Source organism: Trematomus bernacchii, unplaced genomic scaffold (assembly GCF_902827165.1).
Source record: "Trematomus bernacchii unplaced genomic scaffold, fTreBer1.1, whole genome shotgun sequence".
Classification (NCBI taxonomy): domain Eukaryota; kingdom Metazoa; phylum Chordata; class Actinopteri; order Perciformes; family Nototheniidae; genus Trematomus; species Trematomus bernacchii.
The window spans coordinates 9,699,049-9,725,840 of NW_022987973.1; the positions used below are offsets into that span (position 1 = coordinate 9,699,049).

The following is a 26,792-nucleotide window of genomic DNA, read 5'->3' on the forward strand; positions in this document are numbered from 1 at the left end:
CTGTGACACTGACAGGGGACAGTGTTACAACAGAGTCAAGAGTTCATCAGTGCTAATCAGACCACAGGCTTAGCGCTGATCCTATTCTCTTCCAAAGCTTTCACCCATCTCTGAATCTCATTACATGGCCTGTTGTAATAGAGGATAATGACCTGGGGCTACGCACACAATGCTGATCACTCCCCCACACTCAACCTACCGCACAGTCATTACACAGTGATAATACACAACCTCGTCAGGGGGATTACACTTATAAATAGAGCAGAGGTGATACAAGAAACAGGGAGAGAAAGAGAGGTCTTACTGACAACACAGAAACACGTACAGTACTCATATATATAATATAACCCTGTGTTCACAGTGGCTCACTTGTGGTGCTGTTTTATGTCACAAGTAATGGTTAGGTTACCTGCCGCTGTAATAGGGGGGGATTATTTCCTTAGTAGCCATTAAATATCCTCCTACCTGGGATTAAAAGGGAGTTGTAGTTTGGCTGAATGGTGTCAATGCCCCCCCTTTGCTAAGCTAATTAGCCATGACTCTGTCAAAGGGCTCCAGGTGTTGAGTACTTTGCTTGAACACCTACTGTATCTACTCGGACTGCTTTAAAATACTGCAGTATCTTTCTGTTATTTTCTTTATTACGTTAATAATATTTGATTTGTTTTTGCATTTGTGTTTGGTTCAATGAGAACTGTAAAAGATTAGGTGAATGATAATATGGTTTATTGCTAACAAAATATATGGAAAGACGGCCCACTTTCAGTTTAACAGCTGTGTCAAATGTCCTGAGAACACAACTGTTCACAGACTATTGACTCTCCTTCACTATGCAGCACTCTTTTCTTAACAGCATCCAAGAAAATGAGCCATAATGTGATATTGAATACAAGCAGTTGTGACATTTTGTTTAAAGTTTGACTTAAATATTAAGAAACTACATCACTGAATTGTTGATATGCATTTTTATGGAACACATAATGCCTCTCAAAATCGCTTCTAATGTTTTGCTAGTTTTACTGGCAAGGACCCAACAAGTAGATACCAGGGAAATCCCTAAAAGCCAAGACAGGAAGCTTAAACAGATTTACCCGTCCTTGTCCTGGGGGACGATCATAAAGACTCAACACACAAAGTATTTTCTGTGTTGACTTGCACAGTATTGATTCATACTTTAGTACATTATATAAAACTGTTCTAATTGCATGTGAATCAAATCAAGGTCACCTTGGGTTTTTATAATGGTGGCTATTTTTCTTTTTCCCCCAATACTTTATACTGACATTTTTAACTCTTGACAAGTGCTGTCTGGAGACCTACCCATAAATAATGCATTTACAATACCTAGTAAATAAACATGGGCCACAATCGTTAGCCCTGCTGGCAACGGGGCCTAATAGAGCTTTTACAGCAAAGGTGACTATTCAGCTAAATGCGCTGCTCGCTGCTGGGAGGACATTTTCATTCATTAGCACAGTCACAAGCACTTAAAGCACTTTAAGGACCAGAAATGGAGAGGAAGGGTGGAAGGATGAAGAGGGTAAAAGGGTACAAATGTATTGAGAAGGAAGGAAGGAGGATATACAGAGCACCACCTCTATTGTTATAATGTGTATTAGGCATATTGGTCAGTTAATGAAACTGGCCAATCAGATTTACTTTGAAGGGAGACATACAGTATTGGAAGAAGTCCAACATTTCTCCAATATAAGTGTTTTTATTTTCCTGCTTATTCCTACTAAAACTGTTCCCAACATCTCACCCACAATACCATTCAGATTCATTTGAAAATTGGTGACATATCAGCTACAGCTACTAGTGAATTGGAATTGTATTTATGTTAGTCACAACATGAAAAAATCACGTCTAATAAAACTCAATACTAAGAATCAGAACGTTAATAAAGACATTCAACAGTATTTTAATTCAAGGTCCAGGAGCCTTTTCAAAGCAAATGTTCAACCAGTTTTAAAATCAATTAAAGTGGAGTTTCACATTGTACCATAGACCAATTGTTTTCTCTCTACACTTGAGGTCACAGCATCTATCCTCACTCCATCAGTACAATGAACTATTTTGACCAGACAAGGAAGCCCAGATAAGAATGGTAGCAGATGGTGAAGAGTCTCAGCGGACCTTGGTGATCCCGACCAGGCAGGCATTGAAGCAGCAGAATTAGACACAACAGTTGTCATGCTTAGATAAGAGATATATTTGGCTCATCTGTTGCTTGCGCCACATTAGCAACATCATTAAGACAACAAATGGCTTCTCCAACCTTCTTGTATGTCCTTTAATCGGTTAATCCTGCCCTTTTTTATTTCCAACAGGGGCGCTCTCCATAAACAAAGACTTCCGATTATGATTTCTCAAAGGTTTCTGTGAGGTTTTATTTTCCTCTAAGAGTCCCTCTCCCTCCATTTTACAGTAATCACTGATCATCACCACTGAAGCTTCCTCAAGTGCTCTCTGGAACCGAGTAGCTCTCAGTTCCTGCAGCTCGGGGACAGCATTCTGAACTTTTTGAGGCTCTTGTCTTCTGCTGTGTTCCCTGCTCACAAACTAATTTCCTTCAACAAGGGAGTTTATTTAGGTGCCGATGATATATGACAGACAGCACATGAGGCAGACCAAGTCTCTATTATTAACAGGAGATTAAAACAGCTGTATGGCACTCTAAAGCACCCTCTCCTCCCTGCGTTAACATACGGCCCTGGATTACAAGCTGCACTTGACCATTTAAATTACTGCAACAACCAGCCTTCACCAGCTGGGGCTCATTACCATAACGCCCGCCGTCGATAAAGAGAGAACTGGCAATCTCGCCATGAAAATCAACTCTGAGAGAAACAAGACACATGTGAAATATATTCTTACCTAAGGGGAAAATAAAGAAGCAGTAACAGAATCGCTTTATTTATTTTACAAAAAATGTGTCCTGTAAAGTGGGGTAGAGCCGACATTCTCTTGTGTCCTGGTTTCAGCGGCAGATCTAAGACCAGTTGCAAGATTTAGATATTCATCAGGGGTATTTATTTACCTTTGGATTTTGTATATTGTTTGCTAAATTTCCAATGGCTGAGGACATTATGATAAAGAAAAGTATTTGATTCAAGTATTCTGGCATGCTTATGCACACTGGCATGTTTTGCATGTATAATGTTTCAATTACCTCTTTTATTTTGTTGGTCATTTCATTCCAATAATCCAAACTTTTCTAAATGATCTCAAATGTATAGGTGTTCAGGTAAATAAGGCTGATTATTCTGTATTTTATTATCTAAATGACACCACAATTATCAGTCCGCATATCAGGATGTGGCTAAATGATTATTCTGTGAGAGGCCCGTGATGCTCTGATACAAAGATCACCAAACGAACACTTAAAAGAGAAGTGGCAAATTATTTTTAGGCTAACAGAGGTCTAATTTATTCGTCTGATGAAGTGCTTAAGCTAAGAGCTCCCCAGACACTAAATGAGACACATGCATTCCCAAGGGGGTTTAACATTTGATTGGATGTAGTTATATTACTACAGCCCTAATTAAGAAGGGGGATGTGTTTCAGCAGCTCTTTCAAATATTTGTTTTTCCGCCATACTCTTGATAGACTGCAGGCTGTGGGAGGGAGAGCCGAGCCGGGTGAAACTGGGTGCAGATATGACATAGACCTAACAGTCTCATCCCCTTTTTTTCTTCTTTTTTTCTGTATGCAATTGTAGGAAAATAAAAAATCTTCATGGTGTGTTGAATAGGACGTGAGAAGGCTAGGGTTGTTTATGTGTAGCAAACTTTGATGAATAACTGCCTTGCGTAAAAAGTGTTCCGTATAGCAAAATAAAAAGAGGTAATGTTCCTGGCGTCAGGTCTGCACTATGAGTTTTATAGTCAGAGAGTTTGCCTTGGCACTGAAGAAGACCACACTTGTGCTGAGGTGCACTGCCACACAGTTTTTGTCACATTGGAAAAGGTTCAGAACAATTTGGAAACACTGTAACGTCAGTATTCCCAGTGTGTGTGTGTGCCCGTGTGAGTGTATGAGACGGAGAGATACAGGGGAAAAGAGACTTTTGGGATGCTAGAAAATTATGAGAAAGAAAGAGGGAACATTTGGGACGATCAGGCACACTTGGAAAAGAAAAAGTTGTACCTACGCCCTTATATACACACACATAAACATGCAGAGACATACCGTCTTGTTCTGTCTTTGTCATCTCCTCCAGTTTCTTCTGCTTCAGCGTGTCAACTACGTCTGCCAGGCTTCCTTTGCGGCGCTCCGGAGTTCCAAATGCTGATCCACTCAGCAGGTCGCTTCGCTCCCGGGCCCCCTCCTCCGGCTTGTGTGGGGAAGTGGAATTGTTCCGGAAGGAGTACAGGGAACATACTTTATTGCTGTCAGATTCCTGTAAGACAAACACAAGTTGAGAGGGTTGGCAACAAGGGATGGGATTTGTATTCAATGATGAGTGGGTTCCTGTGTTCTGTCAGGGCTCCATTGAGCTTTTTGACAGTTTTTCATTCAAATGCAGTGATTGCGGGATTTTTGCAACTCAGGGGCGATTCAACCATATCAAATAGGTCCTCTCTGGCTTTCATACAGCATCTTTTGTGTCTTCAACAGAGCTAGCTTTGCTGGTAAATTAGATATGACAAGTGAAAAACTGAGATGAAATGATGAGGTACACTTTCATAGGGCATATGCATAATGTGCTCTTTACTTTTCATCTGCAGAGACTACACAGAGAAACCTCCCAACTGTAATTTCTCAAATTGCTTTTGAGTGTACATTTGTGTTAGGGTGACTGCTGTGTAATTTGTTCATTTTCTAGTGGAGACCTATTCTCAGCTGAGTGCCTTGAGCTATCGTAAATCTGTGTCCTGTCTCGAGCTGTTGTTGTTTTTCAGTCCCACCTGTGTATGGTTTAGTATTTAACTAAGGGTCCTGTCTCTGGCTGACTGGCTGAGTGCTCCCTGTGCACAAACAGAGACATGAAGGAAATGGGGAGAAGAATGGGAGAGAGCGTGAGGGGCGGGAGACGGGGAAAGAATACTCTGCACACAGGAGTGTATAGTCAGCACACAGACCATGGCTCAGGGTTGCGTCTGACAGAAGGTGGTGTTAATTATGGTCTGTGGAGTCTGAGAAAGCAGAAGGTGGCTAAGCAGCCAGGAGTTTGCAGCCTTTAACGGGGGAACAGTTAGCTCTGATTTAAACTCTGGGCCTCAAAGTGAAGGGAATAAACCTGACACACGCCTGTATCCAACACATACTGCACGCCTATCGTGGAAAAGTGAGATTTAATCAAGAGCACAGCAATAACTGTGTGTAGTACAGCATGGTAGAACTATGTCTGGATCCCCTGGCAATCCTAAATAAAACGTCAGGAATGTGGGCAGGAATGTTGCCAGTGCAAATGTCTCATCCCTGCGTTGCATGTTGAGCTCCAGGCAGAGTTACATTGGTGTGTCGGGTGGTCTGGTACCAAGCGCCAGGGTGGCACGACCTACAGGCCTACCCTGCACCTCCCAGCCCTGTGTTGGATGATTATGCAGTGTGGCAGAGACAGCGGAGAGTGCTTGAGGGGAGTGGAGCAGTGCTGGGTTAATCAGCTGGCGCAGGTTCAGGGCACAGCCCACACAGACGCATGGCACAGCAGTGGAGTCAGGTAATCAGCGAAGGCAACACTCTCATTCCTTTCGCCTTATGCCTTTGCCTTTTCTTCTCTCTGTATCTCCCTGTCGTCCCCCATTTTACCTCTACTCTCTTTTTGCGTCCTTCCTCCCACTTTCTCTTTGAAGTGTGATTTAATTTCTTATAAAGTTTCCTATCATTTAGGATATATCTGACCTGACCTTTTGCCATTTACATTATTTAATAACTATGTTAACACAGGGGAGCTATACAAATAAGTATAAATAATATTATAGTATTTAAAATTAATTCATTAGATTTAGGTTTTAGGTGTTTAAAAAACTATTTATTTGGGTATTTAGTTCCTCGTCAAAAAAAAAAATCATTAAAAGAAAACCTGAATCCTATTACTGAGATGAGGAAATGTTCCACAGATGAAGACACGACCTGAGCATTCCCTCGGCTGTCAGTAAGCTACACTGTCAGCATGCAGCCGCGCATCATGAGGAGCAGGCTGCTGCAGAGGCCGTTCATGTGTGTGGGTCGGTTCTTCTTGTGCGTGTGCTGCAACGCCGAGGTGTTGAGGGTCTAAGTTGCCAACTGCTGAGCTACTTCAGAGGCCCTCAGGGTCTCTTTACCACAGACCCGTCTGTCACAGACAGACCACCTGCATCCCATGTCTATAGCCCACAAGTGCCTGTGCTTTACTTCGCTCCGCTCACATCAAAGCAGCGCCGCACTTAGAATGTACAGCGTCTGGGGTCTGGCTGCAGATGTGGCTTATACACAACAAGAAAAACAACATTGGAACACCGAGGACACGACATGTTTCTTTAATGGCAACAAGAATGCATCACGGCCTAACTTCGGTCATGATGCGATTTTATGAGCCATTCACATTATTAAAGGGATAGTAAGATGTCCTCTGTTTAACCTTATAATAGCTGATGGTTTAGTGTTTGGCAGAGCTGCTTATCAGAAGACCCCAGAATTGAAGAAGATTCGCGGCGTGAGTGAACCGTGGGGATGGAGCGTGAAAACCCAAGGGAGGACAGTAAGACAGTCGTTTACATATATCTAAAATGGTTCTGCTTAGCTATATATTCCTTCTAAATAAACTGTTTCATTCAAAAATGCTTCTACATCTATTCTGTTTCTATTATTCCAATTCTTATGCGATAAATTAAGAAAGAAAAAGGTTAATGTATGTATGAAGGCTGTTGAATTGTCTCACCATGCGCTGTTGGGCTGAAACCAGACTGTCCCAATCGTTCTCTGGAGGCATGCTGCTGAGCGGCTGCATTTCATCAGGATGGGCTTTTCCATGCAGCAGGCTGTGCAGGGGCAGCTGTGGTGTGCCATGGGCCTCGGCACTCTCCTCTTTCTCCCAAGACAAGTGCTCCTGACTCATGGCATCATCCCCATCGACCACAGAGGCGAAAGGAGACGTGGCTTGCTTGGAAGACATAACTCTGCTGTGGAGCAGAAAGAGGAGATGAGAGTCAGGGAGAAGAAATGATATCTCACGATGATCATCAACAATACACGAAAAGGATTTCAATTCTAGAGTATTTGATATGCGACTAGCAGTCTTCTTTAACTGATTGTTATGGCTTTTGTCTAAATGATGGCACTCTCGTTTAGCTGATTGTCAATGGCTCTAACAGGAACACGTGTAAATGGCTCTAACAGGGATTATAAAGTGCACCTGAGCAGTCAATGCCGCATGGATTGAATACTCCTCCTGACTTGGGCCTGTTGGTGCTCATGCCCATGTACTTAAGAGCAGGCAGTGGGGTCCCTAATCCTTTGTTTAATGCAGATGGATGGCTTGATCTAGGCCTGGAACACTGCCTGCTTGGGTCTTGGCCCAAACCCCAAGTCAGTTACTCAGGCAGTAGGTCAGACAGGCATACGACTGCCATCCAAATAAAAACCTCACAAATAATTCAACCCCTGTTACACAGAGATGTAAAACGGGGTTGCTTTTTCCTGTGGTAATATTCTTTTTTTCTTAGTTGATTTGATTGGGTTTTCTCCTTCAAGCATTCCATCATTTCTTTGTGATAGTTGATTTTACTCTAAAGCAATCAAATAGAAACGTAAGCCAGCCTTGTGTTCTTTTGTTTCCACTTTAAATCACGTCAAAAAGGGAATTATTAACATTTTGGTGTGACACTTTTCCCTTAGGCAAACAAATCCTACGTAATCATTTTAAAAATCGAAAAACTGACAGTAGAGGACTAAATTCACAAATCTGTCACATGCTTTCATGAATATTACAGCGAATAGTCTACTTGACATATCAGGTGCAAAGAAAACTCATGTTAATTCTAATTTAATTAATTTTTTCTGCTTTACAAACCAACTCTTTTTGGTGTAGAATTTATACAATCAATTCAGCTTTTTCTCACAATTAATGAGGCTCCACTTGTGCTGTGTGCTACAATGAATGAAATTAAACACTGTGCCAAGCAAATCTAATTATGCATTTGGTATTAAATTAAAAAGCGGATAATATGGCCTTCCTACTGATGTGAAGTGGAGAGAAGGAGATGGAGCGTATATAACTCCTAATCTGCCTTTTCCTGAGCTGTTGTTTTGCTTTTCAACTAAAGCACATTGACAATTGCATCAAGGATGTGACTCCTTAGAATGAGTGTACGTCCGTGTGCGACAGAGGAAGGAGAAATACTTATTAAGAGTGTGAAGGTATGGATCTGTGTTTGTATATGACTAAATGCTCAGGGTTCTTGTACTACATTTGATCACTGATCACCATCTGCCCGTTCTCCTGCTCTATCCACAGGGGTCAGTGTGACAGCGCTTTAGTCCCACCCTCAGTTTGCCTGGGGGGGGGGGGGGGAATCTCAAGGTTGAGGCAGGCTGTGGTGCGATGCTGTCCTTGTGCTCGGCTGAGAGTCAGACACTAACAGATAGGGAAGGACATATTCCATTTAAGAAAGGCTTTTATTAACAGTTTCTTTGAGTCTTTTAGTTCTTTGAGTCACTCATAAGTCTGTCAAATAAGGTGTCTTTTCAATGTAACTTTAATGAACAGCTGAATTTGATATTGTCTTGAAGTCAGGAGTATTTGAATAGCACCTTTCAAATAACAAAGGCAATTCATAGTGCTGTACAAAGTGATAAAGCAACTTTTAAATGACAGATATATGAAAACAAATATTAAATGAAAAATTAAATATAAATATAATACTGAGAGAATATGAATTGATAAAAGACAGTGCAAAAGTTACGGTGCAGTTTCTATAATGAATGGCAGAAAGGTTTGATTCTCTATTGAGAAGTAAGCAGACGACTTGAGAAGACTTGAGAAGTCTGAAATGTGGTTCAGAAATGCGCACTAGTATATCCAAATAAAACAGTACATTTGAGTTACCGCACTCTATCTAATTCTCATTCACTTATACACACACAGACGCACACACTGCACACTGGCACACAGTCACAGATCAACCTGGGCAGTGAAGGAGGAGCTGGACAATGGTAGCCTAGGTTAATCTCATGTGTCTCAGCAGCTGTACAAACAAACCCGGTATGTCAGGTAGATGGCAGGGCAGGAGTGTGAGACCTGTGCCTCTCTCTCTGTCTGTCTGTCTGTCTGTCTGTCTGTTAACGTTCTGCCTTTTAGCCTCTGTGCCTGGATGTGTCGTCAGCTGTGTCTTTAGTGGGACTCAGCCCTCAATTTTAATCAGCCATTAAATTGTTTCCTGTAATTATATCAAATAGAAAGTGATCTTGAAATTGGTTACTGTTAATTGAAAATCAAAAGTCAGAGCAAAGTTCAGAGCATGCATGTAGAGGGGGCAGTCGTGGGGTTTTGGAGGGCTAGAAGGGGATGCGTGTGTGCGAATATGTGTGTGGTAGGAGCAGATCGGGCACATAGATTCTGATGTATTTTTTATTCATGCAACCAAAAAGCCCAAGCCTCGAGAGCAACAAGCACCTCGTCCTCAATGGAGTGTGAGAGTGAAACAAAGCACTGCTTTTGTATTACACACTAAATCAAGTGGTATTATTTTACCACTAAAATATTCAGTCTCTCAGGCACTTTTACTTCGGTCTCCAGCCATCAGTCAAACTGCTGAGGCGTGAGCGAGAGAAGGGGATAGAGAGAGAGGAAAGGAGAGAGGGAGCGATGGAGACTCCATCCTCCTGTAACATGTGTCTACAGCAATCTTGTTAAAGAATGCAACAGATCTGCGGCAGGCTCCATAACAGTATTTGTCAGCAGGAGTTAATAATTTATTAGCAGTGCTGGGAGGGCTGCACGCAGGCAGCTTAAGAGTACGGAGCACCCCCTCTGCCAAGCCCCGTACAATACTACCTCATATCATTGAAAGGGAAAAGGGTAAGTGCGGCAGTAATTCTCTGAAAATATCTGAGGGCAACGGTACGGTATTTTATTTCTCATATTTTGAGCGGGGATCACACAGTTCTGAGATCTAAAGGGGTTTCTCTGCAATAGATCAACATAGACACAACAAAGACATTTGATGAGGAAGAATATGTAGAATATGCCTGAATACAAATGTTATCCCATTTTCTCATGGAACTAAACTTTACAGCACGGCGTCTGAGCTTTCTGAATATAATCTGCAAAACAACCCTGTTTGTACATCTGCAATATATTCTGGCTTTGTGAAAGGACCCTACCCTTATTAATAATTGAATACATTTAGATAATGAGCTCAAAATGTGCTATAACAGACTGAACAGTAAAAAATATGGTGCACTGAAGAGTTAGCTCATAAAACCTTGACAAGCTGCCCTCCCTCATGCTTGATTGCACATTAACAATAGACAACTAACCAAGGTAATCAATAAGTGGATGAAATGGTGCCTTCCTTCTGAAATACAAAGCCCTAGTGACTTTGAAAACTCGAGGCAGAGACGAGGAAGGGTCAGTTAGAAAAAATAACAGGCCTATATATAGCTGACAATATTGGGCACATTGGAAGGATTAGGACTTAAGTTATCCAGCCACGGGCTCATATAGCCGGGAATGCCTTGAGTCATGAATTGTTCCCTGCTATAATGTTTCATCATCGTGCAAAACAACCTCTGCTTAATTGGTGACTATTAGAGGAGTGTTGTGCAGTGCTCATCTAGGGGGTCTTGTGACTGAGGGGCCATGTGTTCTCGGCTATCCCATTTCCCCTTTCATCGTAAAAGGCTCTCACTAACTTTCACCCGCTGTATCTGCTCACAGTGACACTGTTTACCTTTTAGGGACAATGGTGATAAGTAATGCCACACCATCTCCCCCACCCCACCCCCACTTGTGTTTCTCAGTACTAATGTCTTGCACCTTCAAGTTTTGATCACAAGACCCAATAGGGGAATATTACACGTTTTTCCTATACATGATATCAGCAGACAAAAGGAGAGAAAATCTAATAAATTATTTAAACACAAAACGTCTGTTTTTTTTTCTTTCACTGAAGGGGAGAACAGGCCATAGAAGATACAGGGCTTCACTTGTCATGTGTGACAGGGTGTACTTAATGCATGCATTCAATGTTCATGTACAAAAATAAACAATTATAAGACATATAAAACATTTTTAAGTGTTAAAATTGACCAACTGTCTCAAGCATGAACAAAAGAAACAAAGCTACAATGCGTGATCTTTTCCATTAGTTTTGTCACTGTATAGTACTGTAGGAGCTATTTATCACCTAACTAAGATCCTTAAAAAAAACAAAAACAATGTTTAATCAAAATGTTATTTAAAAACAAAGGTTATAACTTAAAAAACAAATAGAATAATTCCTTATTATATTTAAAAGTGAAGTAGCAAAAAAGGAAAGAGTTGTGGGGCTTTAAACTGTTATGTCTGTGTGTGTGCATACGTGTGCGTGAGTGTGGGCGTGAGAGAAAGTCAGAGAGAGAGAAAATAATCTGTTTCCCTTCAGGGGTTCCTCCTGTTCTAACAGGTGTCGTGGTAGGGTTCCTCTGGGTTCTTCACCTGCCATAATGAGATATTACTACCTGACAGCTCCCAGCTGGAGGAGCATTGACACGGAATCCACCGTTTAGCACAATTAAATTATCACCCTCCATTGTGATTGTGCCATGCTGTGCAGCAGCCAGGTTTCTGGATACATAATCAACCCGTAACACGGGCTGTACTGCTCACAGTTAGCCTCTTGTTCAGCACACACATACCTAGACACAGAGTTCTCAAGCACATGCATCTTTCCTGGATTTAAAGATAGGTATTCAGAAAAAAAAAGATCGCTTGCACTTTTTTTTACAAGTCTCTTTGAGTCAGTAATAGACAAATCCATTGAAATCTCCTAATTATAGATAATGATATTAAAATATAGTAAATGGTTGGAAAAATACAGATTTTCCAACAAGATAACCTACTGTACAGTGACTGGAGAGTTGTCTAAATGAATTTGTTTAAATTGTTCCTCCATTATTGTTGACCTTCCCTTGCAAAAAGTCAACTCAATTACGGCGGCACTTCATCCTCACTTCACACTCTCTCCGGATGCCTGCTCTATTAGAAACTGCCACAGTTACCACAGCTCAAATCCACACTCAAATGATAGCCACCCAGAGCAAATTAAGCAAGCCACCTGAAGTGCACACTTTACATACTGAGCAGAGCATTGATAATTACTTTGCAGGGTAAATTATTTGCAATAATATGCTGCTCGAGGAACTGCCTTGTATCTCACTTTAAACACTTGTGCAGCTGCCATGACAGCATGGGTGGTGTACTTGCCCCCCACACAAGGAAAAAGGCAGATGCAGGTGTGAGAGTGCTTAAGTGTCCCTGTCTGTCTACCCGGGAAGGGTCGATGGGCACTCACACACTCAGTCCCTCGTTGCCCCCTCCACCTCCTCCCCCTCCTCCTCCTCCTACTCCTCCTTCTTTTTCGGTCCCCTGTGCCTTAGGCCTTTTTCCTGGTCCCAGGACACAAGCTCAGAGTTGGATGGCATTACAGCTTCTAGGTTCCCCAGGACACACACAAGTTCACTCATGCATATGCTTTCACAAATGAAGAATGGGTGTCCAAAAAAATTCTTCGCAGGCCTTTTTTTTTTTTTACTGTTGTGCATCATTCTGTAATAGAGCGTATCCAATAGAGAAGTAGCATACTGGATGTGACTCAGGCACACACAGAAGAAATAAACAGTAGCTGGACAACAACTTCAGCAGCCTCATTCACAAGACAAACTGTTTCCCTTCCCGAGACTTGGACAAAAATTGAGACAAGAAAAGCCTCTTGTTGTTCTACCTCTCTTTCTTTCTTTAACTTTCCTTTTTTTCTGTGGGCCTGCTGGGGGATGGAGTTCCCAAAGAGACTTCTGTTGCTGCTGCTGCACTTAAGCAAACCTCACAGCGAGTCAAGCCATCAACCAACACAAGCCTATTTGCTGAGCAACAGTGGAGCTTTGTGGCTTGCCTAGTAGTTGACAGTAAGTTATGAGCCCTTTGTGAGCAGGAGAAGGAAAACAGAGATCGGAATTTGGCAGGAACATAATAATACAGAATTCTCCTGTTCATGGAACCTGACATTTTCATGGAAACAATCGAGCATTGTTGAAGGAAAGAAAAGCATCGGTGACAGATGAAATAGAGTGGGGCCCCCCTTTTTGTTAAACAGTAAACAAAGCTCTATTCAGACAAGGTCCATTCTGTCATTTATAAAGATAACTTCTTCTGTGCAATGGAGAGTTTGCAGCGAAATGGCTGCACTTCAACAAATCGAGCGTAACATTTCTAACAGTTGCCAGAAAAGTGAGTTGAGGAGCTAGCTAAGGAGTGCCAAACACAAGTGAACGGATGCATCCCAAGTTACCAAAGAGATGCACAAAAGGTCTATAGGGAGAATAAACATCTGAAAATAGGAGTATAAGTTTAAAAGAAGAAAGAAGGACAATTCTCAAGGACAATAACTTATAGCAAAGGGGGGGGGGGGGGGGGGGGGGGGGTATTGTGCTGTATGAAAGGTGAAGCAAGGCCTCAGTCTTTGGTCTTGCCTACGTTAGGTCATCATTGGCAACCCTAGTGCCCAGCAGAGAGCTGGTATAACTGCTGATGGTTTGGACATCTGTATTAACGAGTTAGTTTCCCACTCTCCGACACTGTCCTTGTTTTTTTCTTTATGCTAATCTAGAATGCTTCACAAGTCCTCGTCAACAAAAAGGCACATTGAAAATGACGACCAAAAAGATAAGTAATCTTGTTCCCTTTACATTATCATCTAATAAATAGATGTTTGTAGATTGGGGAAAACGAGGAAACCTTCAACACTGTTGTTATTAAGCTGCTTTATGCTGTGAGGACAGCATCTCATTAGCCACAGTTAGACCCACCTCTAATTCTTTAGATTGTTTTTGTTCCTTTTCTGCTATTCTTTTTCTCTTTCTGAATAACTTAATGGTATTCATTGAGCACCCTCACACAAGGGAAGGCACACAAATCTGTCTCCCCTTGTGACAACTGGACTTCTTTTCCGTCTTTGTCTTTGGGGCCTTGTGTGTTTTTAAGGACTGTGAGAAGAAGGGCTGGGATAGAATCTGGGAGGGGAAAGAGTATCCACATTTCATGTGACACATCAATTGGAAAATCAAAACAGGGGTAGTTCATTTGCTCCACCCAGATGAGGCCATCTAGCAGAGCCATGATGAATAGGGGTCAGGCAAGCCACACCTCAAAGATTTATGATTAAGGCTTATTATGTTGGGAAACTGACATTGATTGCTGATTTAAACCACTGAAACCAATTAATTTGCCAGTGCTCAATAGGAAGCATGGTCAACAGTGTGTGTCATTCTGACAGGTTGGACATGAAGAAGCAGAGCAAAAGTGAAGGTATAAATGAATGGCTGGCACACAGCCCTGTTTGGAGGTGGTTAAAAGTGACCATGAGTGATTGACAGCTGATACAAAAAAATGCAAGAGACTGGAGAAAAAATGAGATCTGAAGAGCAAAACCCGAAACCACAGCCACTGATCTGGGTAATTGCCCAAAAATTTGGTTCAGCGAAGACATGTACAAGCTGCTGTTTTAGCAATGCTAAGATGGTTTCATTTATGGACTGGCACTGAGAAAACCTGAGTAAATGAATGTGAAACATAGCCCTGATAAAATCAGAGCTGACAGACATGGTTGAACAGAAAAATGTGCTGTATTTCCCCTCCAGGGAAGCGGGCACTGTAGTGGATTAGACGCTGACAAAAACTCAAAATGCTTCAGCGGTCCATACTGCTAACCATGTATCTGACCCTTATACTGTGCAACTACTGTACTCTTCTCTACATCTGTTCAGCGCAATGCATAAAAAAAGAAGCAGGAGCTGCAAGTGATACCTACCACGATCTATTACCCGAGTGATTTTTGTGCTGTGTTTACAACAAATGCCAAATTACGCTCGGTTGCATGTTATTTTCCTCTGTGGTTGTTGGGGGAAGCTTGTGTTTACTAATACCTTTTCCACTGTGTTAGCTTCTCCTTTCTTCTTTTGCTGGCTTGCCCAGAGGACGCATGCATCATGACAGTGCTTCAAAATGAAATCATTAACTAAATTGCTTTCTTAAAAAGCCACAAGTGTGCGGCAGGATTTGTGTGTGTGTTTGGCTGAGGGCCATGGGCCTCTGGTTCCCAGGCAGCCTGTGCCCCAGCTCTGTTGTGGTTCCCTGCCACCACACTCATTATGCTCAGCCTCAGCACAGCACGGCGCAGGGCTGCGGCTCGCCTCACTCACTGGGCTAGTAGGAAATAATCTGGTAATCTCAAACTACTCCTATATTTCAACTGGGGCCCCATTCACACAAAGAGACCCTTTGTCTGGATCATTGGGACCCTTCGAATCTCAATCGGGGAATCACTCAAAAACACATTAAACAAATATGGTTTTATATTTGATGCTGAAAGCTTAAAGGGAATTTTCCGTTGAGCTGACCTGCGATTTAAAACTCCCATGATATCAAACAACTTAACTGGGCCTTTGCAAAATGCTTACATACTTAAATAATGGAAAAATATCAGCGTCAAATATATTTGAACATACATTTAAAAAACAATAAATATAAAACATCTATGTGGAATTTACACAAATAGATAAATGCACACACAGATGAAAAATAACAACTTGAAAACTGTATCAATCTGCCTCAGATAGATTTCAATAAACAAAGCAAACAGAAGGGAAGGCAATAGGCGGTGAAGGCCAGACAAATATTTGATAAGAAGATAGGGACTGTAGCTGAGCTGTATGACAGGGTAGCTGAGGACCCCACCTACCAATCCCCCCAACACACACACACACCCACACACCTAACCCTCAACCCTGACTGTCTATCTGCTCTCCCCTGAGCTGAAGGCAGCAGATGTGTCTTTCACAGCCTGTGGAGTGTGTAACCAATCTGCAAACAATAGCTGGAACTTGACAAAGGTCGTTGCACTTGCAACACACTCTTTACAGTAAAGGGCAGTCAAATCCCTTTGGCCACTTAGGTTAACCATGCCCTTTAGTTATTTTTTTCTACTTTACACACCTCATAACAGGCATTTGCCTTTGAACGCAAGCGCGGTCCATACATTGTGTATTTTCTGTCAGTGTCTAGGCCTATTAGTCAGTCACTATAATGCTATTTGAGCTCCTATGTAAGCCCCTTAACAAAGTTTAAGTCACCTTTTTGACCTCCTGTTAAACAGTTGGTGTAAACATGTTCAATCCTATTAACATACTAATATACATGGGCCTGGGTGAAGTGCCACAGTGACATTGCCACAGTGACCATGTGCTAAAATCCTGCTCTGAGTCTTAATTACATCAGACAGGCATGACAGGGAAAAAGAGCCAGCACCAGCCATGCTTCTAATACCTTCCACAGTGACAACAGGATGTGGGGATACACAGTTTTAATACATTTCGGGAAATACAAAATATACTTAGGAAATGTATGCCTAGTTAAATCCATATATGTATATGTTGTTCATCATATGTACAGTATGGGCAAAATATGTAGAGGGAAAACTCAAAGACATAAACTTGAAGCATGAAGTAAAGGTTCAGTATCTCTGCTGTCTCTTCCTCATTAAATAAGGCACAATCAAGTACATTAACATTTGGTTTGCTTATTTTATTACTGTCTGAGATCGTGTTTGTGCAGTCTATAAACCCTCCTCTCTGGTGTCAACAGGGCAGCCGTCCAGCATCAGCATGGCATTTCAGCTAAAAATGGCAGCTACATCACTACAGCTCATACTAAAAATACCGGACCCGGTATCTTTCGTTTCCCTGCAATTGTGTGTTAAACTTAAGCTGAAAAACCATGTAAGACTAGCTTTATGTGGAAAAAGGTACTATTGGTATTGTACCTGTTAAGAGCAAATGAGGAAATTCTCAGTATTTTGACAGTAAAATGCTTAAAAATTATAGCACGAGAGATATTTTCCTCTTTGCCTGTTGGCCAGGTTTTAAGAAAACTCTCTAAAAGCTATCGAAAGTTTAAAGATTTCCCACAACCCCCTCCTGTGGGTGTGCCTGTAAAGTGCTTCACTCCCCTCTCTTGAAAAGCTCTAAGGGATTGCATCATGGGACGGGGTGTAAAACGATGGTAGCAACATACTGTAACATGGGGGAAATACCTCATGTTGGTGGATTCATAAACACCTAGTCCATTGGCTGGCTTGCAGACTGGTCTGTGCTCTGCTGGTTGTAATGGCAGAGCTGACTGTGCCCAGTGCCAAGTCCCTACACTGCTTGAGTACTGTGTATGAGCGTACGTATACACAGAGTCACACAGATTATACCGTGGCTCTGTTTTAATTGAGTCTGAGCCTTTGTGGTGTCTGTTATCTCTGACTAATAGCATACATTGGCCCTCTCTCATTATCAGAGTGGGTCTTTATCAGAGACCCTTGTTTGATACAGTTAGAGTTGCTGCATTATGAACCGCACACCAAGAGTCAGCAGTGATCTGCATATTCAATAACTTCCGTAATTATATGCGCAATTCATCAGATGGGATGTGATTGCAGGGGAAGTGGAATAGAGTGGAATAGAGAGCGGCAGAGAGGTCTGATTCCTGGAGGACTAAAGTCTAATCACAAAACTAACATGATAATTGAAATCTAAATTGAAAGGCTTAGCTTTCAGGGAGACTATGTCAGATGTGGAGTTTAGAGGCAGTAGTGAAAGAGAAGGTATAGAGAAAGAGCTGCAGCAAAAATAAGATTTAAATTGCATGTACAGTAATACACAAGCCACTGACAATACACACAAGGAAAAAAAAGTGTGCTTCACACAAATATTATAACAAGCTCCGAAAAATGTCTCAGTTGTTTAGTTTGGAGGCAAAACTTTGAACAGATCTTTTAATATTTCACTTTTAAGCACATATCCACATCCTTATAAAACCTACCACATAGTTACTTATTATATTCAATTAGTATCTGTTTGAGTGTATTACTGAAATAGCTTTTTTTCTTTTTGTGTGACCCTTTTACTAAGAAGTGAGGGATGGTTAAAAGATCTATGAGAATATAAATATCTTGTTTTCCTCAACACACCCTGGACCTGGACAGAGCACGTCAGAGGGCAGCTCAATATTGGCTCGATAGTCCACCGTGTCACCATCAATTCTCATTGCTTGAGTGGGCAGTGCTTCCTGGTCTTTAAAGTCCTGTATTCAAGAGGTGACTGAAATAATTGCTTAACAACAATTGTGTTAAAAGGGATATGTTTTTCAGTGCATTGGACAGAATGCTCCTCAGCTTACACAAGTATCTAATCACCTGTTCATTTAACCTTTAAACCTACAATACTAAGTCACAGCAATTACAGAGAGTTTTAGTTAGAGTTTTTTTTTTCAACACCTTCTGTGGAATTATACAGAATTATTTATTTTGCATCTAATCAGTCTAACTGGCCATTGCACTAAGGTAAGGCTGTCCTCCATTTCACCTCAAACGATGTGCTGCGCCCTTACATCGTCTTCTCATGTTTAACTTATTGTGAACACGACTGAAAGGAAGAACTGAAGAAAGATAGAAAAGTCCTCTGTCCCGCTCTCCTCTCCTCCCCCTTTCTCTGCCGTCCCTCCCGACCATAGGATTCATATTCATCCCTCAATAACGTTTAATTAGTAATGCCAAATTCATTAACCTGTACTGCTGTTACGCTGGCCTCAGCCATAAATTAGCTTAATGTGAGCAGACGTATTGCAGCTGTAATAAGGGACATAAAACTCAAAGAGAAACACATACTGTTCCTCTATAGTCATGGATCATTATAACTCAACAGTGTTTTAACGCCTTATTTTAAGAGTAGCAGCTCTTTAGCAGCTCTTCGCTATAAGACCATCAAACACTTTTATTTGTTGTCATGCTTAAGCAAAAATATTTAAATATTGGTTGAAATAAAGAGATTTTTATTGAAATGCATTACTCATGACTACCAGTATTTTAATTACAACTTCTCGCCTCAGGATTTTCAATTCTTTAACTTGAATAAATATATCCTTGAGTGGTAATTAAAGCGAAAAAATGTAAAAAATGTAATGTTGTTTTGCAATGGTTATTGCAGTTCATGAGTGCATTGATTACATGTTAGGTGTTTGAGATTCATGGAAGAGTGGATGTTGTTTCCTACTGAGCTGCTGATGTTGCCAGACATCAATGCAGAATTGGTTTAATAGTAAAAAGAGATTCAAGAGACAATTCCAAGAGCTTCTGACAGCTCTGTCTAATTGGCCATCTCTTTGGCATCTTGTTTGAGTTCATTTAATCCGCTGTGGGAATGTGTACATTTTGGCTGTGGGACATGTTACTTTCTTTATCACATGGAGGCGTGTTACTAGCAGCCTCTTCTGTAAAACTGATTTATTTATTTTTTCAATCTTGAGGTTTTGTTTTCTTGGGAAAACAAACCGATTCAGGAAATAACCTGCTATTGTTAAAGCTGTGACGACCTTCACTGTCCTAGGATTACACGTTGACCTTTGTGCTCCTCTATCCCCCAGTGATCTCGCCTAACAACTCACACCAAAGAGCCTATTAGGCCGGGATCCCACTTTGTTGTTAAAAAGGGTCTTGTCCTTTCAGAACACTCACTTCCTCGCTCTCTGTTTTTTCAATCATAGGTGGCAGAGAAACACAAGTTCATTGTTCCCTCGCAGATGGAAGTTGGAGTTACCAGGGTAACAGCTCTAATCCTCCTTTTTTACCACTTTTTTCATATTAACAGCCTATCGAGTGCTACCTTTTAAGTCACAGGCAGACCGCTAGCTCACTTTTAATTAGCTATGATTTAGTTTGCCAGGAGACAGCATGATGAGCTAATCGAAATTTACGAAATAATGACGCACTGCAAGCAGCTTCTTCTTTCTCCTCAGGCCTGCTCCAAGAATAACAATAATGAGGCCATTATCGAGGATTGCACTTTAAAATGCTGCCCTGCCACCAAAACAGAGGACGTAATTGTTCTGGTGTTTTCCATACAATCAACAACCTATTGTTAATGACTTGAGAACTAAGGGAGCAAAGAATGGGTACCATAATGATTGGTTTGTGCTGCCATCAAGATCCTGTACAAAGTGTCCACTGAGGAAGGACCTCGATAGACTACTGATTTGCTTGTAAGGGCTCTGGATGAAGACAACTGTCTGGTTTTGTAAAAAAGAAAAAATGTCCTTTCTGCTTTTTGTCTGTCTTGCCGCCCAAAAAGCCCCCAAGCCGCATTAGAGAAGAACCATTCATTTGGTGAAAGGCTGGGAGTCACACAGACTCATGTGAAGCGGCCACATCGTTTCTGGAAAGAATGGCCATTTATGTAACCTCCCGCCATTTCAGACAAAATATATAACTTAGAAGTGTCCGCAAAAGACAAATGTATTAACATTAGACGACTGCTTCTATGCATATATTTGCTTCTATACATATATTTAAAAAGTCAATGTAGTTCAGTAGTCATGTATGTCAACTGAGCTTTATCTAACATGTCAAGATGACTCAATTAGGTAATTGCATATCTCTGCTCCAAAGCTAACTGCATTACAAATTAGCCATTTGAAAATTAAAATATCCCAGAGAGCAAGATTATGATAAATAGAGTCTGAAAATGAAATATTTTGCCCAAAAAGTCTGCATGTAAACTTACAGGATAAGAGCTCAGCGGGTTTGTACAAACACCGTGCTGCACCTATTAGCTGTGCTCCATTGTAAAGGAGTGAGAGAGACAGAGCTCGAGGGCAGGAGGAATGCTAAGTGGGCCCCTTAGCCTAGTCAACCTTCAGTGGGTTTCATTTATCTTCATCTTGTTAGACTAAATTAATTAACAATCTCAATGTTACACACTTTCTCCTTTCATTACATCAAATAATGGCAGAAATGTAGGGGGAGGTCCTGCCCACTGGGAGTAGAGAGACTGAAGACATCTCCCTCTCTCCTCTCTCCCCTCTCCCCTCTCCCCTCTCTCTCTCTCTCTCTCTCTCTGCCTGTTCACATCTTTGTATTATGTCTCCCTTCCTTCCCCTTTCTCTCCCTCATTTTCTCAGTCTCTTTGAATACACAAACAAAAACCTGTTAAATGTCTTCCATAAACATATAAAAAATTGATCTTATATGAAAGCACATCATCTTTTCAACAAAGGGAAAAACTGAAGGGTTTACAATAACACAAGCAGAATAGTTGTCTATTAAAAACACATAATGTACTTCAGAGAACTTTTGCATAGTTTCAGAAATGCTGGGATTTTTAAACAGACTATCCTTGTAATGAAACGGTACAAAGGCTTTGACTTGTACGTAAAATATGGAGTTTAAACTTTTCTTTGCCACCCTTCAAGGGTTTAATGTATTTTTCAAGATGGCCAGGTAATGTCAGTTTTAAAGCTATTAAAAGTCAGTGTATGTATGACTCAAAACCAAACTCATGACTCATTACAATAATGAAAGGCTCATCCGGTGTGCTACTGAGATATGGCACACAGTATAAAAAGTCAATAACATCTGCACATTGTAGCAAAAATGTATGAGCATGTTCAGAAAGCCCCCTTTGACCTAATTCAGTTGCTTGGGAAAAGATACTGGGATTCTTCACAGGAGGAATGTCTTAACTGCCACATCCATCCACCCCTGTTTCTATCCTTTTCTCCCCTTTCACCCCTACCCCCACTCCACAGCCCACTCCAGAACACAAGTCTTATCCAAGCAAAAGGGCTAACCCTGAAGCAAAGCCTGCCTTTAATCTTGGCCTGATTGTTAAGGCCTCCAATCTCCAGCCAGTGTGCGTGATATCTTTATACTGGCGCTTCTTCTTTAATTAAAACAGACATTGACAGAAGGATGTGGATTAGCAGAGCAATAATGTGTTTACTTAGAATAATCACAGTGTTTCCTCACAACTATGAGAACAAAAGGAAATTGTTGCCAAGGTCAAAGGTCATGTTTCTTTTTTTTCTCTGTTTTTTGTCAATCGTTGGATTGAATGCATAATCACTCCTTGTGGATTTGAGACATGCTTCTGTCAGACCTCATCCAATGCATTATATAGTGTACAGCACATTTTAAGCTGGTTGCGACAGGTGATTAGAATTAAATGCTGCCATCCACTTTTTACACATACAAAAAAAAGATTGAGCATAGGCAGCGCTCTCTCAAAATGTATCATGCAGTAAACCTGAATAACTTCTGTCAAATCATAGCAGATTAACCAATCCAAATAAATTGGTGCCAACACATGAAAGATCAAAAGATCATGTAAAATTCTACATTGCCTATGTTATTAATGTACTTAACCAAACAGGAAGTTATGAATGTAAAGTACATTCGTATTTTTTATGTGATCATTTCAATGTGTTCAAAAATCAAAGTTCATTTATATTTTCAACGGGATTTCTGTCACAAATTAGGGCTCAACCTGTGTTTTCTGAACTTTATAAATATGCGTCTCAATCTCACTTTAAGTCAAATTCAAATGATTTAATTCTAAACAAAAATAACATACATTTAAATGCAGAACAGAATTTCCTATTGAATTCCTGAAGGACATTTCGACTAGCGAGAGTAATGGTATCAAATCGTCCTTTCTTGTTAAAATGCCCCCAGCAGTTCTGAGAGAGAAAAAATGCTGTTAATTTAATCAAATAAGTGACCTTTTGAAAAAGAAATCAAAGAGGTTTCATTAGCTTTAGCAAAGTTTGGCTGACAGCAGCTTTGAAAGGCAGATGCTGCTGCTGTGGCTTCTAATGAGCCAACCCTAATTAGGGAGCAACACTGGAGCCTAGAGAAGGTGGTTGACTAGGAAAGGAGCCAATGGTAAATACACACTCTTATTTACTTCCTCTGTGTGTAATGACAGCACACATTTTTAATTAGAATCACAGGAAGGGTAAAGACAAAAATGTAAATCTTTATGGTAGGATGAATGCAAACACAGAACACAACAGGAAACAACAGTGCATCACAAGACAGATGTGCCAGCAACTGCCTCACCCCAACATCGCTGATTAGGGCGGTTAGTAAGGGAGGGCAGATGGGGAAGGGGTCAGACAAAAGCATGCAGTGTAAAGACCCAGAACGCCTGATCTGCAGGTCTTTTAAGCCATTAAAGGGAGAGGAGGGGAGGGGGGAAGGCTCATCTGCATGTGTCCCTTAAGTTGTTGATGTGTGCTTTCAGTCTAACTGGAGGCTATCAGGGGAAGCATGCCAGTCAGCCACCCACTACATGGACACAATCATCAGACACAGCTTGGGTAAATATGTTAGAATCCATGTTAGAAATTGTTCAAATATACAGGCACGTGTGCACACAGACATGTGCACTAACACACAGTACAAAGTCTAAAGCTAACAATGTGTCAGAAAGCACCACCCCTGTTAGCTTGCTACCACCCGTGCCCGACCGGTGATCCTAAATGGCAACAACAGAAATGAAACTAACCTCAGTAAAAAGCTGCTACGAAGAAAGCCCTCCATGTCAGCGTGTGGGGTTCTGGCAGGAAAAATCACAGAGAACCATTTACACTATTGAACAAGTTATAATCAAGAAGGAGGAAAGAAGGGAGAAAGGGGGGTATGCGAGAAAGAGAGAAAGAAAGAAAGAAAAACACACAGAGCATACATCTCTCTCCTATAATAAGGCATGTCTTTAATTAAAGCAGAAAATATGGCTACGAACCCATCTTCTCTTTTTATGAACTGACATCATTAATTATACCTCTTTCCATCGAGGGAGTGGATTTGCATACAACATCGGTTTGCACTGAGGGCCTGATGATATGTTTGCATCAAATAAACTCTGCCTACTGATCTCCATACAGTATTTTTCCATGGCTGTGTGCAGATATATACATGTACATCCAGCACTGTAACCACAGATCTCACAGCAGCTTATTCAGACTAGCTAGCGGTGGTCCAGCTGCAGCCCATGTGTGGCGAGGGTGCTGTGGCTTCTGGGAGCCCAGCCGCAAGGGACCCAAGCTGGGACTCTCAGCGTCAATGAGGCAAAAGGATGTGGTCATGATGTCACCACTTGTAGGGGTCGTTCAGAAGCCCTACCCACAAAATACTGAAGACACATGGCTAATAATGACTTACAACAGGTTTCCATTAGCCTGTGTTATATGGCTATATAATGTACACTTTAATTGTGTTAAGATCAGTTGGAAATTGATTTTGGACGTCCATGTGCTTTATGTGGTAAAAAAAAAATGAACAGCCATTCCAGAGAGCGTTTTGTGAATGGAACTTTTGTCGTTGGTTAAAATGTCTCAGATCTCACAACTATAAAGATACTGAAATATGGCAAGGATATCTTGCTGAAATATTTCCAGCATTATAATATATCATCCTCCACAATCCTTCCTAGATACAGTACATACAATTTCAATTTAACAATACAAGAGTTTGAAAAAATGTGTCTGTCTGTCAAAATCCCTGCTGTTTAATCACTGCTTTTGAACCCATCGGAGAGAACAATACTCTTATTACAAACTAATAAAACTCACTCATAAATATTGTACCAAAAAACGTAACAACATAGTGCATCTCAGACCATGACACCTTAAGTGTTTGTGACGCTGGTGTAATTTGGCATTTTTCTCCTTTTGAGAGCCTCTGAGAGAATGGAAAGAATGAGCTGGGCCCAAGGACACTGTGTCTTTCAGTCTGGCCAGCACTTAGCAAGGCAGTGGATCCACAAGGCCCAGAGGGCTCAGCCGAGACTTTTCTCACAATAAGGTGTCTGGGGAGGCGGGAGTGGCATGGTTAGGGGCGCTGCAGCTCTTTTCTCAACTCAGCTGGTCCCGGAGCACATAATACCATCACCAAGCCACAGCACACCAAGCCAGTGACAACGTGAGAAAACAACCGTCAAACAGTGCAGAGCAGATCAAGCGTGTCTCCTCACTTCACTGAGTGCAAAAAGCACACATACTCTAAGGCAGGCACACAAGCCACAACAATATTCCAATACCACAAATGTGAATACGCTTAGATTTTACAGTTAATGCATTCAAATTCTAGCACACATTTACATAGTGCAAACCAGAAATTAGGAAGAACAATAAATCAGTACTGAGTTGTAATGCATAAACTCATATGTGACAGGATTAACAAAGCTCTCTTTTTAACTTATAATAATCTGTTTTTTTTACTTGCACCTGAATCCCAGGGCAACAGTACTACTGAAACAGTAGCAGCAGTGAAAAGGAAATAGATTGGACTTTGCTCAGTTTCTATCTTTATCTTTGGTCATATTCCACAACCCTTGTTCTTTCGCTCTGCTTGTGTTTCCTCAGCTGTGCCTGCTGTCTACAGTCCCATTGTGGTCAAAAACAACTGAACTTCGCCTATGGAAGCAAAGGTGCGGTTTGGAGAGCAAATTACTAAACTCAGGAAAAAGTGACTGAGCCACATTGTATTTGCTCTTCTCCGAAGGCGAAAAACGAGAATGTCTTTAAATTAAGACTAGGCCACAATTCAAGGGCAGGCTTTTTGGTGAAGGAGAAGCGGGGAGGATTGACATCACTGAGTTGGCCTGGACCAGTCTGAGCAGCACAGCAGCCCTTTCGAAGAATGAGCCTCTGCCAAAAGCTGCGTCTGCCTAACCAAGTATCCCACCATCTGCAACAAATGTGCTCTATTAAAGCAGTACCATATGGACAACAAGCTAGCTATTAACACGGCTTCAGCACATCCCCTTAACCTAGCCCAGATTTCAAACTTCCAGTCAAATTGACTGCTGATTTAATGCACCGCCAGCAGCCATGTGGGTCTTGGCACGAGAAGGCACTCTCAGCCTTCAGTCATTAACAGGCTCACGTAGTGCGCGGCGCACAGCGAGACACAGAAGTTAGCTACCTACCCGTAACTACATCCCAGGTTACATTTTATATCCCTTAACAAAACCCATATGAGAAAAAGTAGCAATATCCAAAGAGGCTACAGAGAGCAAGAGCCTGCACTGATCCAGGAACTCAAACGTTCTTAAGAAGAGTAAACCAGGGCTCAAAACACTCTATTGTACCAGTGGAAACAAGCTTATGAAGCAGATCTACCCACAGAGTCGCAGCCAAACTGGTGGCTCAGTTCTTCCACAGTGATGGAGAGTGCATTTGCTCCCTCTGCATGGATCCAAAATGGCAGTGATTAACCCTGCAGGGTGTGAGGGGGTGGGGGGGCAATTTACTCCCTGTGGGCCGGGCGGCCATGTTGACGCCTCTCCCCTCTTCTGAGTCATGGGGGGACCCACCCACTGTTCACAAAGCCATGCTCTCTTCTCCTCAACCATGACACCACAACTATGATCCCTCACACACACACACACACACACACACACACCAAATCAATTGCAGTTCTATGGGTTTTAACCCAACTCCAAAGTTCAGTCAATTTTGTTTGTTTATCTTTTCTCCTCCTGTCTAAGCTGCTTAGAGACTATACATAGTGTGAGTGGAAACATATTTCTTACCTCAGAAGCCTAAATGTATACAGACCTGTGGCTTTAGAAGAGCTAAGTCTTGGCAATAGTACAACCGCAGTTATATTTTCACTGTGTTAATTACTAATGCATTTACAGACCATCATACCAGGCCATTATTTTCAATGAAATTATTATTTTATTAATATACTGAAAATATATTATTATAATGATCTGGTAGGGATTTA

At 41.4% G+C, this 26,792-nt stretch overlaps 1 protein-coding gene across 8 annotated transcripts in view; it reads right to left on the reverse strand.

Annotated features, from left to right (window-relative positions):
* Positions 1-26,792, reverse strand: part of sox6 (SRY-box transcription factor 6) — a 126,351-nt gene that overhangs the window by 75,718 nt on the left and 23,841 nt on the right. For 5 of the 8 annotated variants that reach the window (XM_034116737.1, XM_034116742.1, XM_034116738.1 and 2 more), the window contains 3 exons: positions 23,566-23,616; positions 6,866-7,106; positions 4,192-4,402 (listed from right to left, as the gene is read on the reverse strand). In XM_034116737.1, coding sequence (XP_033972628.1) covers positions 4,192-4,402; positions 6,866-7,106; positions 23,566-23,600 — 487 coding nt within the window. In that variant the 5' untranslated portion in view covers positions 23,601-23,616. The remainder of the gene's footprint in view (positions 1-4,191; positions 4,403-6,865; positions 7,107-23,565; positions 23,617-26,792) is intronic. The other 3 variants (XM_034116739.1, XM_034116740.1, XM_034116741.1) reach the window with 2 other exon arrangements.